This window comes from Platalea leucorodia (assembly GCF_965183815.1).
Source record: "Platalea leucorodia genome assembly, chromosome: 21".
In the NCBI taxonomy this organism is placed as follows: domain Eukaryota; kingdom Metazoa; phylum Chordata; class Aves; order Pelecaniformes; family Threskiornithidae; genus Platalea; species Platalea leucorodia.
The window spans coordinates 908,559-923,968 of record NC_138843.1 but is presented as its reverse complement, the minus strand read 5'-3'; the positions used below and the strand labels follow the sequence as shown (position 1 = coordinate 923,968).

At 68.2% G+C, this 15,410-nt stretch overlaps 1 protein-coding gene across 2 annotated transcripts; it reads right to left on the bottom strand.

Moving 5' to 3' along the window:
- Positions 1 to 99: 99 nt before the first annotated feature.
- On the bottom strand, positions 100 to 14,425 carry HCN2 (hyperpolarization activated cyclic nucleotide gated potassium and sodium channel 2). 2 transcript variants are annotated; one of them, XR_014230305.1, is made up of 9 exons: positions 13,959 to 14,410; positions 7,050 to 7,473; positions 4,760 to 4,921; positions 3,491 to 3,709; positions 3,079 to 3,225; positions 2,547 to 2,787; positions 2,182 to 2,346; positions 987 to 2,046; positions 100 to 641 (listed from the first exon to the last, which is right to left on the bottom strand). XR_014230305.1 is itself a non-coding variant. In XM_082331220.1 (8 exons), exons 1-8 carry the CDS (start codon positions 14,408 to 14,410, stop codon positions 1,094 to 1,096), a joined length of 2,763 nt encoding a protein of 920 aa, XP_082187346.1. In that variant the 5' UTR covers positions 14,411 to 14,425; the 3' UTR covers positions 100 to 1,093. The 2 variants fall into 2 exon arrangements, 1 of the variants encoding a protein (XP_082187346.1); XM_082331220.1 differs by having other exon boundaries at positions 100 to 2,046; positions 13,959 to 14,425.
- Between the last annotated feature and the right edge of the window lie 985 nt (positions 14,426 to 15,410).

The window sequence follows — 15,410 nt, the reverse complement described above, 5'->3', positions numbered from 1 at the left end:
AGCGGGAGCAGCCGGAGCCGCGGCAGGGAGGGGTAGTGGCGAAGGAGAACAGAGACGGAGTCGTGCGTAGCTGTGTCAGTTACTGACGTTTATTGCACAGGATGGGCTGGATGGAAAGGTGGATGCTTGGAGCGGGGCCCTGTCCCGCTGGCTGCGCAGCTACAGGGCGTCGGGCTGGCACGCGGCCCCTCGCTCACGGTCGCTGCATACATTCAATGTGGAAGGCTCCAGAGTGGCAGGCGGAGAGGCATACGTGCACCCACACACACGCACACACCCCTGCACACGCGGCTGTAGGCGCACACGCACACACACGGGCACGCTGGTACACGCAGCGTGTGCCTTTCCCAGCCTTAAGGGGGGATTGCCCGGGGGGCAGCCCCAGGGCTCGGGGCCCCAGGCTCCGGCGTCCGCCTCTGTCCTAACGCTGACTAGGAGGGAGTCGGGCCGTGTTTACCCCCCAGCCCCAGGGGCGGCGTGTGCGTGGGTGCTCGCGAGCCTCAGGGTGACCGTCCCTCAGACCCGCCAACTTACCTGCAGTCCTGGACCATCACCCCTCGCCTCGGGCCTGCGGGAGGGGAGGCAGGGACGCGCGCAGGTGCTGGGGCTGGCCGGCGTGCCTAAAGCCCCAGGGAGGTGTCCTGCAGATGCACACACACAGGTATGTATTCAGGTCATATATATCATGTACAGAGTTATCGGGGGGGTGATGCAGCTGTGGCTTCTATGGGGCAGCCGGGGAGGCTGGGGGCAGCAGGGCTTTGCCGTGGGGAGCGGGAGATGGGGCCAGACTTTGGTCGGAGGCGATGCAGCCGGGGGGCTCAGCCCGGCCCCCCGCCGTGCCCCTGCGGCGGGTGGGGGGCACAGAGGCCCCGTGCCCACCCCCGGCAGCTGCCCCACTCTGCAGCGTTGGCGGGAGGAAGCCGGGGAGCGGGGCTGGTGCCGCGGCAGGGGGAGGCAGCCGGCGGGGCGGCCGTGGCCCTCACCCAGCGCTCCTCGGTGGGGTGGTGCAGGATGGGCACGGGGCGAGACGGGACTCACTGCCGCAGCCCCCTCCGGTGCGCTTGTCCCTGTGCCCGGCACGGCACGGAGGTCACAAGTTGGAAGACAGCCTGGACTTGGCCGGGTCCGTGTCGGGTGTGCTGGCTGCCGAATCCTTGCGGGCCGCCGCCGAGTCCTGCGGCAGGGCGGGCGGCCCCGCGTGCACCGAGCCCGTGGACGCCGGGTGGGCCAGGGTCCCCCGTGAGGGTGCCTGGCCCCGCAGCCCAGCCGGGGGCCCGGGGCCTGGCGAGGCGGCAGCCGGGCCCCCGCCGATGGAGGCGCAGGACTCGCGGGCTGAGGCCGGGGGGCTCTGGGTGCTGCCGGCCGCCAGCCCGTGGGGCAGGGAGGGCTGCGAGGCCGACAGGGGCCGCGAATCCTGGCTGAGGCTGCTGGTGTGCAGCGCCTGTGTGCTTTTGTGGGCGGCCAGGCGCTGGGGCGAGCCGGGCGCCTGCTGCTGGCTGAGGGAGAGCTGGGAGCCCAGCTGCCCCGGGGCGCCTCCGTAGGCGAACGTCCGGCTGGCCAGGGGGCTTTGGGACGGCGGGCTGGCCGCTGCCGTGGCGAAGGCGCTGGTGGAGGTGGGCAGGGCTGCGGGCTGCGCCTGGTCCTGTGAGGGCGAGGGGTTGGCGTGGGGCACGGGGGGCTGCGACTGCTGCGGGGGGCTCTGCTGCAGCAAGACGGGGGAGACGGCGAAGGGGCTGGGCATGGCCTGGGCGTACTGCAAGCGGCGCATCATGCGGGGCGAGCCCAGGGCCATGGAGCCCACCAGCGGGCTGGCCATCTGCGGGCAGAAGCTCATGGCGACAGCTTGCTGGAGGGTGGCGATGGCGGAGGTGACCTGGGGCTGGACAGGGCTGTACATGGCCGTGTGCTGCTGCAGCTCCGCCTGCTGCACCATCTCCCGGTCGTACTTGACGATCTCCTGGATGATCTCGTTCTCCTGGTTGTTGAAGACGCCTGAGTTGAGGTCGTGCTGCACTTTGTGGAGCAGGATCGAATTCTTCTTCCCTGCAGGGAGGGGGCCGGGATGGGGAGCACCGTGAGACCCTGTGCTGGGGCTACGCTGGGCCCCCCCCCCCCGCCATGGCTGCCCCACGCTGCCAGCACACCCCCCGGCCTCCCCAACAGCCCCCTGTGCCCTACCGATGCGGTCGAGGCGGTCAATGGCCACGGTCTCAAAGGCCCGTCTCATCATGGGGTACTCCTCCAGCACCTCGTTGAAGTTGTCCACCGAGAGCGAGTAGAGGCGGCAGTAGGTGTCTGCCCGGACACTGGCCGTGCGCCGGCCACGGGTCAGCAGGCAGATTTCTATGGGGGATACAATGGTGCCAAAGTCACACCACCACCAGCAAGGACTGGAAATTGGACAGGCCAGGAGCGAGGGGCGAGAACCATTGAGCGGTGGGTGCCCCGGGACACCACGGCGGTGCCCCGGGACAGCACGGCAGTCCCAGTGCCTCTCGCAGACCCCAGGAGGGGACCCGGGCTCAGCCCCCCCCAGCACTCACCTCCGAAATAGGAGCCGTCAGAGAGTTTCATCTCCTTGTTGCCCTTGGTGAGAATGCTGACCACCCCGTGCTGGATGAAGTACATCTTCTTGCCGATGGTGCCCTCGCGGATGATGTAGTCGCCCGGCTGAAACACCTCAAACTTCAGCTTGGTGAGCATCGCTGTGACGAAGTTGGGATCCGCATTGGCAAAGAGCGGCATCGAGGCCACCAGCTTGCGGCAGTTGAAGTTCACGATTTCCTGCAGGGGAAGGAGGTGAGGGAGCAGGAGGCAGGGACATGGCTTCCCCCAGGGCAGGCTCACAAAAACAGAGGCGTCAGCACACAGACACGGTTGTGCATGGACACGCTCACACTTGGAGCTGCAAAGCTGGCGCAAGAGGTGCTTGACCCCATGCACACGCGCTGCAGGAGCCGGTGGGACCCGCAGCCTCCCCTGCAGCAGGGCGCAGAGGGCCCCCGCCGTCGGTGGGGCGGTCGCCGTCCTCACCGCAGCATCCCCGGCCGGCTCTGCAGCCCCCAGGGCCCTTACCTCGCGCAGGGGCTCGTTGAGCTCCCCCAGGATGCTATCCTCGTCGAACATTTTGCCCTGGTAGCGGTGCTCGTAGTAGTCGTGGATCTTCTGGCGGAAGTCGGCAGGCAGCTTGTGGAAGGACATGTACTGCTCCACCTGCTTGTACTGTGGGGAGAGGCGGCGTCAGCGCCCAGAGGGGCCGGGGCTGCGGGGCCAGGACCCCCCCCACCTCCCCGCTCCATGGGGTGGGTCCTGGGCCCCTCCTGGCTGGCAGATCCCCCTCACCGCCCCGTCCCTGCCCTGCGGATGGTATCGATACGGAACCCTCGCCCCGCCTGGCTGCACCCGCAGGCGCCGCTGCAGCTCCAGGAGGGGATGCGACGGCCGGGTGCAGGACAGGAACCATGGCCCCCATCCAGCCCAGTCCTACCTTCTCCTGGTACTGGCGCCGGGAGGAGTCCAGAGACTGGATGAGGGCGGTGGCGTGGCCGATGAACATGGCGTAGCAGGTGGCCCCCACAATCATGCTCAGCATCGTCAGCCAGATGTCCGTCATGCTCTCGGGTGCCTGCTTCCCATAGCCGATGCAGAGCATGTGGCTCATCGACTTGAAGAGGGCAAAGGAGTACAGCTCGCTCCAGGAGTCGTTCTGCAGAGACAGGGACGGTGGCGGCGCTCAGCCCGCGCTGGTGCACAGCTGCTCGCACATGTGTGTGCACGGCCACGCGTGTGTACAACGCTCTGACTCAGGCCTGGCAGACGATCCAGGTTCTCTGCCTGCATCTCCCAACAGCGCTCAGCAATGGCATTTCTTTTCTTTGTTTGGTTTTGACGGTCTCACCCTGCAGGTGAGATCCAAGCAAACCCAAACCCCAGGCACGGCCCGGGCTGCGGCGATCCCACAGCACTCCGCTCCTTCCCGGCAGGTTTCCGCACCTCACCACCCGCCTGGCTTCGCTTTAGGTAGGCAGTCATTTTTTTTTTTTTTTTTTTTTAAGCTGATATACAAAAGCGCAGCGAGCTCCTGTGAAATGCTGTGATGGGAACAAGCTCCGAGTTTGTGGAAGCCACCAAGTTATCGCACCACTCGTGCTTGGGAGCCTGCGGACCTGGCTGGGACAGCAGGCAGCTGCAGGCAGGGATGGGCTGGCGGCTCCTAGGGCAGGAACCCCCCGGCCCAGGCTCACGCGAAGCCCCGGGTCCCCCCAGGAGCGAAGCAGCCGGGGAAGGAGAGGCGTGAGATGGGGAGGAGAGGCCGAGGATGAAGCCAGGCGGGGGGAACAGAGCAAAGATGGAAACACTGGCAGAACAGGACGAGACGGACAGAGGGAGAAGAGCCATTTGTAGCAGGCTGCAGGGCTGAGAGGGAGCAATTAGAAACATGGCCCATTATTTATTAATAGCAGCTTTGTTGCTAATTAGCAGGAGGAGGCAGCAGGGGATGGGGCAGAGCGCTGTGTCAGCATCTCCCTCCCGCCCGGATCGATCCGCTGCCCCGAGTCCTGCGAGACCGCAGCAGGCGCGGGGCGCCCTGCGCACCCTCTGCGCTCGCTCTGTCGGGGCACCGCGGCACCGGCCGGCGCGGGGATGGCATCTTCTGGGGTCAGAGGAGAGAGGCCAGGCGACACAGGGATGGATGGGGGCCTGGGGGGAGCAGGGCAGGGAGCGTGACGGGGTCAGGGTAGGGGCCGGCACTCACCACCATCCCGTTGATGGAGACCCAGCAGTTCTGGGGGAAATCCTGCAGCATGGGCACGAGGAACTGGAGGCAGCCGTCCCAGTGGCAGAGCAGCAGCATCATGCCGATGAGGTTGATGATCCTCATCACTGCGCTGGCCAGGTCATAGGTCATGTGGAAGATCTGCGGGTGGAGGGGCCGGGGTGGGATGGCAGAGGGTGAGCGCAGGGACCGTCCCCCCACTGCCCGGCCCCGCTCAGGGCACCGACCCACACGGCCTCAGCTGAAACAGGCACTCGCGGCTGGCTCGACCCCAGCCCTCCACCTGCCTATTTATAGCCGGCGGGATGCCGCCACGCTGCCGCCCTCGAAAGCGCTAATGGCTGCGAGCTTTGATGCGGATAAGCCAGTGCTGGCGGATGCCCAGGCGGAGCCAAGTACTCCGGGCGCTGGGGAGAGAGCGGGGCAGCCCCCGGGGCAGCCGGTGCGGGGGGCCGGGCTCAGCCACGGGGCGGCTTTTGGTAAAGAGGGTCCGAGGTGCCCACGTCAGGGTGGGGCTGAAGGGAGACCCCGATCTGGGGAGAGTGGCCAGGGCAGCTCCTCTGCTCTGCTGAAGATCCCACCCTGACGGGGATGTGCCTGCGTCCCCCTCCCAGGGCCGGTGGCTATAGGAGCATCAAATGCTGAGACCCGTCAGCGACACCCTGGGAGAGCCCCCAGCCCGGGGTGGGTGTGGGAGAGAGCCGTGACCGTGGGGACCCACCACGGTGCTCCCAGGCCAGAGTCCTGGCCGTGGAGGGGTGTGCGAAGGGCATGCCTCCAGGAGCGGCTGCTCGGTGCTCCGAGCGCACCCCTCGCTCCCGGCACCAGCCCGCAGCGCCCGTGAGAGCAGGGCTTCCCCCCCGGCCGCATCCCCGGTCCCAGCTTGGCCTTAGCACCTCTCGCCCCGGGGCACCCGCACAGGCAAACTCAGGGGGTAGAGACGTGTGCTCCTGGTTGAAACTGAGCCATGGGCTGAGGACTTGCTCCTTTTCCTTTAATATACTTAATAGAAAAGGTGAATTCAAGGAGGGAAAAAAGAAAGACAATGAGAAATTAACCCCCCAGCAGTGACATCTCCAGTCTCCCCCCACTGCAGATCCAAGGCTGGAGCCCTACAGCATCACATGGAGCAGCCGCGCGGCAAGGGCACGGCAAAGGCAGGGCAAGGGCATGGCATCCCCTTCTTCCTCTGTGCCCAGCCCTGGGCTCTCAGGCTGCCTGCCCAGGGAGGGCAGGGCAGAGCTGGTGTGGTGTGATGGGGAGTGTGAGGGGCTGGGGAAGGGGCAGCCCGGGGCGAGGACAGGCAGGAGCACCCCCAGCCCCATCTCTGCCAGCCCCTTCCTCCCTCCGGCCAGCGGCAATCGCCCCCCGGGGCAGCCCCTCGCTTCCCCTCTCCCCGCTGCCACCGAGGCTGCTGGGGGCAAAATCAGGCGCATGGAGATGCTCCTGCAGCATCCGCCAGCCCCGACCGCGGCGCCTCCGAGAGCACCTGCACAGCCTCAGCCAGCGGAGCTGCCGCGAGGCGCCAGCCCACGCACCGGAGCCACGTGGCGAAGCCGAGCACGCCGCATCCCGACACAAAGGCACGTCGCCTCGCAGCCCACGCAGCCCTGGATGCGCCAAGCCCGGGCAGCACCCTGCCTCCTGCCCGGGGGACCCAGGGGTCCAGCCGCCCCCGAGGCGCTGGGGCTCCTGCAGCCCTCCCCAGCGCTCCCTGAGGTCCTGGTGGAGCAGGGAGCCGGAGGCGACCGGAGGCGAGGAGTGTCGCCTGCCCTGGCATGCGGGGAGCTGAGCAGGGGGACGTGGTCGAGCTGCCAGCGGAGCACAGGGCGGCACGCCTGCTTGTGCTGGCCATGCTGTCACCCGTGGGTGGTGCTGTACCGTGGCACCAGGACCAGCTGCGCAAACCCCAGCACCCGGGTGCGCACACACACAGGGCACGGCTCGGCTGCGGCGCTCGGCGGGCCCCGAGGAGCCGGAGGGACTGCCCTTGCGCGGAAGCAGACCAGGAGTGCTCTCATGTCCCAGAGCAGAGGGGAAGGTGGGGGATGCCCAGGGACATCCAGAGCCTCCCCCTTCCAGGGAGGGTCACAGTTGCCCACCGGCCCCACACACAGCCCCGCAGACCCCGTCCAACCCGCCAGCTCCTCGGGCAGCCCCCAGCTCTGCCGCCCTTGCGGGGGCCCCTCCCGGCTCCCGCTCCCTTGGGCTGGTCCTGCCGCTGCCGGAGGAGGGACCCGCTGCCAGGCTGCGTCCCCAGGACCCCTACCTCCTCCCACTGGTGGATGTAGCGGATGAGCCGGGAGAGGCGGAGGAGCCGCAGGAGGCTGAGGATCTTGGTGAAGCGGACGATGCGGAGGGCACGGGCTGTCTTGTACACCTCCGAGTCTATGCCCTTCTCCACAATGAGGAAGACGTAGTCCACGGGGATGGAGGAGACAAAGTCCACCACAAACCAGGTCTTGAGGTACTTCTTCTTGATCCTCTCGGGGTCCAGGATGATTTCCGTGTTGTCCTCAATGACAATCCCCGTCCGGAAGTTCAGCACCAGGTCCATCAGGAAGAAGGTGTCGGAGACCACGTTGAACACGATCCAGGGCGCCGTGGTCTCCTCCTTGAAGAAGGTGATGCCCACGGGAATGATGATCAGGTTGCCCACCATGAAGAGCAGCATCGTGAAGTCCCAGTAAAACCTGGGGAGCGAGAGGAGGGAGGAGGGTGTCACCAGTGCCCCGCAGCCACCCCCGCATCGAGGGGACCCAGCCATCGTGCCCTGCCCTAAGGGACCCGTGCTACCAGGTGCTGCCCCTCTGATGCCACCACGGCCACAGGCACCCCTCTGCTCTCCCCAGGGGCCACATCCTGCTCCCCCCACTCCAAACTGCCCCCAGGCCTGATCCTGCAGGCCAGCACAGTCCCACTGGGTGAGGTGGGGCTGTGCAGAGGGGGGTGCAGGACGAGGCCGGGGGCTGTCCGCTGCAGAGGGCTCTTCCCGCCGTGCTGGTTGGGCCGGAGGGCTGCCCTGAGCACCAAACCCAGGCAGGACCTGGCACGAGGGGAGAACGATGAGGCAGGCGCCAGACCTGGGGGAGACCCTGGGGCAGCCTGCGGGCTGGGGACCACCCTCATCCCCAAACCGCCCGCCGCGGCGGGGCCATCGCCCCCGCAGGCACGCAGAGGCAGGACGGGGGAGCCCGGCCTCCCCCCCGCTGCCCCGGGAGCAGCCCCCACCCCTCCCTGCTCCCAGAGGGGGGACCGAGGACAGGGAACCCGGGGACAGGCAGGGCCACCCACCCCAGCGCCTGCCCGGACCGGGCTGTGGTCCTGCTTTTGGGGGTGCGCAGGCGGGGGCTTCACGTCCCACCCCAGCAATGCAGCCGCAGCCCCTGGTGCAGCAGATCACGTACGGCTGCAGCTGGCGCCGGCATCGCCCGCAGCCCCGGTCAGACGGCGGAGGGGCGGGCGGCCGCCTGTGCCTTTGCCTGGGCTGCACGGCTCCTCCACCGCCTCCACCCTCTCCTGCCTCACCCGTCCCCCTCTCCTTTCTCCTTGTCACCATCTTCTGGGCCACCGACGACCTTTCCGAGCGCCTGCAAGGTCACAGCAGCCCTGTCCTGGCAGGACGGTGCAGAGGGGACCCCGGCCCCTCGCTCCCCACCTGCCCCACGCCCCGGTGCTCGCCTGGGGGGGGCAGGAGGGGAGATGCCCCCCAGTGCCATGCACACGGACACGCAGGACCCTTGCCCACGCCTCGGCTCAGCCCACCCTGGGCAGGAGCCCCCGGGAGCTGCAGGCTGAGGGGCAGGAGGTGCCCTGGCCCCGCTGTGCCCTGGCCCCGCCGCCGGGGACGGAGGGGACGAGGGGGACGAGGGGGGGCCCTCCCGCACACAGGAACGGGAAACGGGCTGGATCCACCCCCCCGTACAGATTAGCACAGGACCAGAAGGAGCCGAGCATCCCAGCTCCTGACCTTTCTCCAATGACACCTTCCCCATGTGAGACGTTGCCGTGGCAACCGTGAGTGATGTCACTGCTGCACAACGATGACTTCACAGCCAGGGCCATCTCCAGGGTACCCCTGTCAGCTGCCAGCCGGAGGAGCGGGCTGTGCTCCCCCTGCACCCCCACGGATGAGCTCTGGCCGCCGGCACCGAGCGGCTCCAGTGCCCTGCGACCCCCCCGTGGGCAGCGAGGCCATGGCTGTGGTGGGCCCTGCCGGACCCCCCCGGGCTCCAGCCGCACGGCACAACTCCCCAGAGACGCCGGCATCGGCAGAGCTGCTGCTGGGGCCGGGGCAGCCCATGGTGGCGGCACCGGGCTGTATCTGTCCTGCAAACCCCCCAGCAGCTCACGCTGCAAACTGACCCTGCTGCACAAAGCCAGTCCCATGGGGGCATTAGCCATGCAAAGCTGTGAAGAACAAAGATTAAATAACCATGCCAGCTGGCAAAACTCTTCTGGCTCAAACCCCTTTGCAATCTGGCTGAGCCAGGGCAGAATTCGGCCTGCTGAGAAAGACAAACTGCTCCTGCTCCCCCCCAACACACGCGACTGACTCTGTGCGATCTCTTCGGGGACCTGGGTGCAACGCCAACGCTTTCTTCCTCGGAGGGCAGTGTGTGCATAGGAAAAAAGATCCAATCCAGGCTACTAAAAATATCTGAAAACAAATTAATTAGGATCCTCGGCACCCCCTCCCTTGCTCCTGACCCAATTGAACGACAGCGATGGTGACAGAAGATGCCGAAAGCCTCTGCGAGCGGGGGCTGCTGTGTTCCTCCTCCATCGTCTGCCCAAAGCCTGGCACAGTGGTGCTGCCCCGCAGATCCTGGCCAGGAGCCGAATTGGAGCCGAGCCTCCACACTGCCCCGCAGCAAGTCCCGGGGCCCTACCACGCTCCTGCCCCCGAGACCCCAGAGCACATCCCTCCGCAGAGCTGCCACCGCCCCGGCATCTCCGACGGAGACCCCGAGGCCGCAGAGGCGCAGGGCAATCCCAACCGCCGCACCAGCAAAGCCTCCCCGTCCACCTGCTGTTAGTGCCTGGGAGGGGGCCAGGAGAAGCCCCCCGAGCCATCCGGGGGACACGGCCGCGGGACACCAGGGACGCTGCCGCTCAGCTCCACTGCCGGCACACAGAGCTCCAGGGGGCTGCCGGGGACGATCCAGCTGCCTCAGCAAGCCCAGTGCAACACATCGCTCCCCTCCGTGGTGATCCCATCAACTGGGCACTGAGCTGCCTGGGCGGACAAAGCTCCCCGAGCCCCCGCTCTGCAGGAGGTGCCCCGAGGGCTGAGCCCCTCGGCCTGGGCTGGGGCCCTGGCTGCAAACAGCCAGGCTGCCCGGCGGACGGGAGCAGCACGGGATCGGTGCAGGAGCAGCGCAGGATCGGTGCGGGATCGGCACTTCGCAAACTCACGCTAAATACTCATATTCTAAAAATGAGGTCGCTCTTAGAAGTGGGTTAAGAAGCCAATGGCAGAAGTTTGCCCGAGCTGAGTGAGCAGTGAGGTACAGCGCCCAATGCACCATCTGTGCTCCTGCGTCCCAGTACAACCAGTTGTGACGAATGACTGGTGCTGCTCTCCCCTGGAAAAGCCTTTTACCCTGGGGGTCCCCGGGGAGGGAAGGGGGGGGGATAAAGGCTTTGCAAACTGCTCAAGGACCCCAACCTTCACAATTCCCCCAGGGAGTTGGTCACAGCCTTTCTTCCCTGATGACCCAGCGGTGGCTCTCAGCACCCCCAGGTCCGACTGCCCCACGCTGAGGCTGCAGCAGGGGAGAGCAGCTCCCTGACACCTTCACCAGAGGGAACGGTAACACCGGGACCAGCAGCAGCTCGCAGCGCTGGCATGCACATTGGGAGCGACAGCAGCTGGCAAGCCTGGTCCCTCTGCTTAGGAGCCCCGACAGTGGCACCAACAGGTCGGTGGCACCATCCAGGCAGCAGCAAAGCCCCAGAAACCATTCTAAGCCCAGAAGAAGACGACGACTCCAGCCAAGCAGCACCAGGGACACATGCTCTGGATGCGGCTTCGCCCCCGAATCAGGTGCGGGAGCGGCTCTTGCAACAGAAATTCACCAGCAGCGAAAACCCACAGCTCAGCCCCACGCCTCGTGGAAGGCTGCGAGCGCGGGGCTGGCGGGAGGGGACGCCGGCGTAGCCGCATCAGGCGGCCCCGCGGTGGTCATGGGAGGCAGGCACCGCCACCACCACTGAATCACCGGCTGCGTGCAGCTCGCAGCATTACTGCTGCATCCAGCAAGGCGCCTGGGCTAAATTCTCCACCCGGGCTTATGCAAGCCTCTCACCGCGCGAGAAGGGGAAGGGATCGACCGTGGAGCTGGAGCACCCACTCCCCAGTGCCCAGGCTCCTGCGCCCCAGGAAGCACCCGCTCCCCCGGGAATGCCACCGGCCTCCTCGGCCCTGGCCCCACGTACACCTCTGCCCCCGAGGCCTCGCAGCACCCCCGGGCCCGCGCACGCCCCTGCCTGGCTCCCGGGTGCGTACGGGGTGTAAAGATGGGAGCCAGAGCAGCAACGTGCCCAGGTCACTGCGAAACGAGGGCTGGATGTGGCCCCTCGGCTCCCAGTCCCGCTCCAGAGCGATACCTCAGTTGCAGAAACACCAACAGAAATAATGAAAAAGTCAATCCTAGCCGGGTTTTTTCCTCCCATCGCTAAAGACCAGAAGCGGCAAAGACAGAGAAGACAACTGAGCACCCCACCCAAAAGGAGGTGGCTCTGCTTGACACTGTCTACTTCAGCGCACAATTTACAAGGTCTCTTTTATCAGATTTGCAGCTCATGATCTCAACCAGCCACCCAGGCTGCTTCCTAATAATTCAATATTTATGTAAATAGCAACTTTCATTCCTGGAGCAAGTCTGCCCCTGAATTTTGCATGAATAGTTGCAGCGCCGTGTCCATGAGGAGACAGGATCTCTAAATGACTCCGATTATGAAATGATGTCACATATGCAGATGGGTAATGATTTTATCTTAAGATGGGAAAATGGGCTTTGCGGGGCAAACATGGCTGGGTTCATGCTCCATTATCATTACTAGATAAACAAACATAATTGTTTTGTTTTTTTTTTTAAGGCAGGACAATGTGGAATAGATGGAGACATGTCCTCAACGTGCACAAGCAGAGTGGGCTCCTCACGACCGGGCTTTCAGCCCTGCGTTGGGCCGATCCTGTTTATGTGCACGTTTGTAGACCCAGCCGATGCCGTGGCTCTGCCTGCAGCTCCTCCCCGCTGGGCAGGGAACTCTCCTACGCCACTTGCAGCATCAAAACACAGGCAGCGGCTCTTCCCCAATGGGTTTCAAGACTTGATAGCGACTCCGGGAGGGATGGAGCCACCGCAGGGCAGGCCAGCCAGGGTGACTCTCCAAGGTCACCCCAGCACGGACTGGTGCCCGCCCGCCCGCCGCTAGCGCCAGCCCAGGGAGCGACGCTGCTGCGCCCTGGGGAACCCTCCGAGGCCTCGCTCCCGCCGCGGGCTCACCGCAGGGAGACCCTGCTCTCGGCAGCACCGCGGGCTCTGCCACCAGGACCGCGGCTCTGCTGGCTCGGAGTCGGCCACAGGAGCGGGGCAGGTTCTGGCCCTGTGCAGTCGTGGCGGGGGACAGCGGGGCCAGGCCATCGTCCTGCCCCCAGCCTCCCCCTACAGCCCGCAGCTGCTGAGGGCGAAGCGGAGCACGGGCAGCGTGGAGGGGCAGAGTCCCCCAGCTCGCCAGCCCCCGGGTGCCCGAGATCCGCCTGGCACTGCCACACCTGCCCGGTCACAGCAGGGGTGGCAGAGCTCCCTCCGCCACAGGACTGGCGATGGCCACGCGGTGCAACCGCTCCTCATCCTGGCTCTGCAGCAGAGCTGGTACCCAGCTGGCGAGCCAAGGAGGGGGCTCCGATGGATACCTTCAGCAGGTTCCCAATGGGAACATCTGCTGCAAGGGTGCAAGACCCCTGTGTGGGAGGTCAGCCCCGAAAGGAGGCTGAGGGCCTCCATCTGCTCCTCTGGAAGATGCCAGATCAGCCCAGGAGAAGCACATGAAAGCAGGAGCAGGAGGTGCAAGCACTGGTCCCTGCTCCGAGCCCGCCTGGCAGGGCAGACCCCACTGCCCACGGCCACCTCCACCTGCCCCGGGGACCCCTGCGCCAGTGGGGACCCATCAGCACCAGCGGTGAACAGAGCTCAGGATCTGGCTTGGTGGCATCCCTCACACCGGCACCGGCACCGGCTCCCTCCAGCCTCCCCAAACCACGCACCAGAACAGCAGCAGAATGACTCAGAGCGGAGCCCCTCGCTCCCCCCAGCCCCTTCGAGGTCGCTGGACCAGGGGCCCCTGATGGCTGGCTTGCCAGCGAGGTCTCGGCCACCCATCCCTGCGAGGTGTCGCACCGCCTGCCCCAGCCGGCCGAGCCGCACATCCCTCTGGTAGCCTGCACACGACCCAGGAAGCATCTGCCACTTCTGAGCTCCCCGGGGGCTCAAGGGCTGGAAAGGAGAGGGAGCTGCAGCCTCTCTCCCCGGGTTTGCCATTGCTCAGATGGAAGCCACACGGGCTGGATCTTGAGGGCTCTGGTCCTCTTGGGAGCGAGATGAATCCCTCCTCAAAATCCCTGAATCTCAGGCCTCCTTGGGGGAGGGGGAAGCCTTTGCAAGGAGAGAGCAGCGCGTCCTCCAGCCCAGACCCCCGGCCCCGAGGGGAGGGGGACGCCTTCCCCCAGGGCGGTTCGGGGGCAGAGCCGAAGCCCGGTGGGGCTCCAGAGGGTCCGTGCCGGGCCGAGCCGCCCGAGGCCCCGGGAAGGACGAGGGGACGCCCTTGCCCGGGCACCCCCCGTCAAAGCAGAAGGCTCTTGGCATCCCCGGGCCGACTGCTGCTCCGCTGGGGAGGGGGACGCCCAGCCGCCAGCCCCTCCCCGCACACAGGCCAGCAGCATCCGCGCTGCCACCTCCAGCACAGCTCAAGGTGCCCTCTCCCAGGGCACGGCACGGCCTCCCCCTCCCCGGCCGGCGGGGCCGGCCCCGGGCTCCGCTCGCCCCCCGTCCCCACCCGCGGTCCCCAGGCTGGGATGCAGCGGCCCGGCCCGGCGCTCCGTCCCCGCGGGATCGCGGACCCCGCGGGGTCCCGGGCGCCGCGCTCGCCCCCCGCCCGGCCGGGCGCGCACCTGAAGTCGCTGTAGGGGTGGATGATCCAGGCCCCCGCCGACTTGACGCGCTCCTGCTCCCGCTCCACCGCCTTCTGGGAGCCGAACATCCGCAGCGAGAACTTGTTGACGCCGGGCTGGAGCATCGCCCCGAACTGCCGCTGCATGAAGCTGGCCTGGCTGCCGCGGGCCTCCTCGCCCGCATCCTCGCCCGCGCCCTCCTCGGCCGCCTTGGCCCCGCCGGGGGACGCGCCGCCGCCGCCGCAGGAGAAGGAGACCTTGGGCTCCCGGGGCGGCTCCGGGCCGGGGCTCCGCGGCGGCTCCCCGCGCCGGCACTCGCCGTTCGGGGACCCCTTCCCGCCGCGGCCCCGCGCCCGCCCCGCCGCCGCCGCCGCCCCGCCGCGCTTGGCCGCCTCGGCCGCCTCCTCCTCGGCCGCCGCCTCCCCGCCCGCCGCGCCGCGGCCCGCCCGCATCCTGCCGCTGCCGCCGCCGAGGCCACCGGCGGCCGAGTGGCGCCCGCCGCCGCGGCGGGGGCGGGCCGGGGCGGGCCGGGGGCGGGCGGCGGGGCCGGGCCGGGGGCGGGCGGCGGGGCCGGGCCGGGGACCGGGCGGCTCCGCAGCTCCCCCCGCCGGCACAGCCCTCGCCGGCGGGAGCGGCCGGCGGGCCGCCGCCGCTCCGCCCGACGGCCCCGGCCCCTCGCGGGGGTACCGGCACCCCGGCCCTCGGCAGCGCGGCCCCCCGCGGGGCGCCGGGGCCCGGCGGCCCCTCCGCCCCGCCGGGGAGGGAGCGCTGCGGGCGCTGCGCCCCGAAACGCCCCTTGGCCTCCGGGGCCCCGCTGCCGGGCGGCCCGAGCCCAGCGCCGGGCCGGGGCCGGACCCCGCAGTCCCCCGGGCGGCAGAGGGGCTCCGTGCAGACCGGCAAGACGTGGTTTCGCCCTGCCGCAGCCCGAGGCGCTGCCGCCCACCGAGCCCCCAGGGCCGAGCCCCCTGCACCGAGGAGGAGGAGCCGCCCGGGGTGGGCGCAGGGACGGGACCCGGGGCTGACGCCCGCGGCCAGGGCGGCTCCTGCGCGTCGCAGCAAACCGCAGCCGGACGCCGCCGGAGGGGACGCCCGCACCCACGCCAGGCGCAGCAGGGTCCGATTCCCCGGGTGCCGGGAACAGGTCAGCGGGACCAGCACCCCCTGCCCCGCCGCCCCAGGAACGTGCCCGTCCCGCTGCGGCTTCCCCGGGCTGCGCGGCGTCGGAGCCCACCGGGGCGAGGAGGCCGGGGGAGCCCCGGGCACCCTCGAACGGCCGGACCCCGGACCGCGGCGGGCGCGGCTCCGGCAGCCCCGGCTCCACCGGGCCGCAGGCCCAGGGCAGGGCGAGACCCGACGGGGTCGCGGTGCCGCTCGGGCGACGAGGCCGCAGCGGGTGGCACCATCTGCTGCCCACGGAACAGAAACACAGCGGACAGCGTGCGTGTCCGGCTC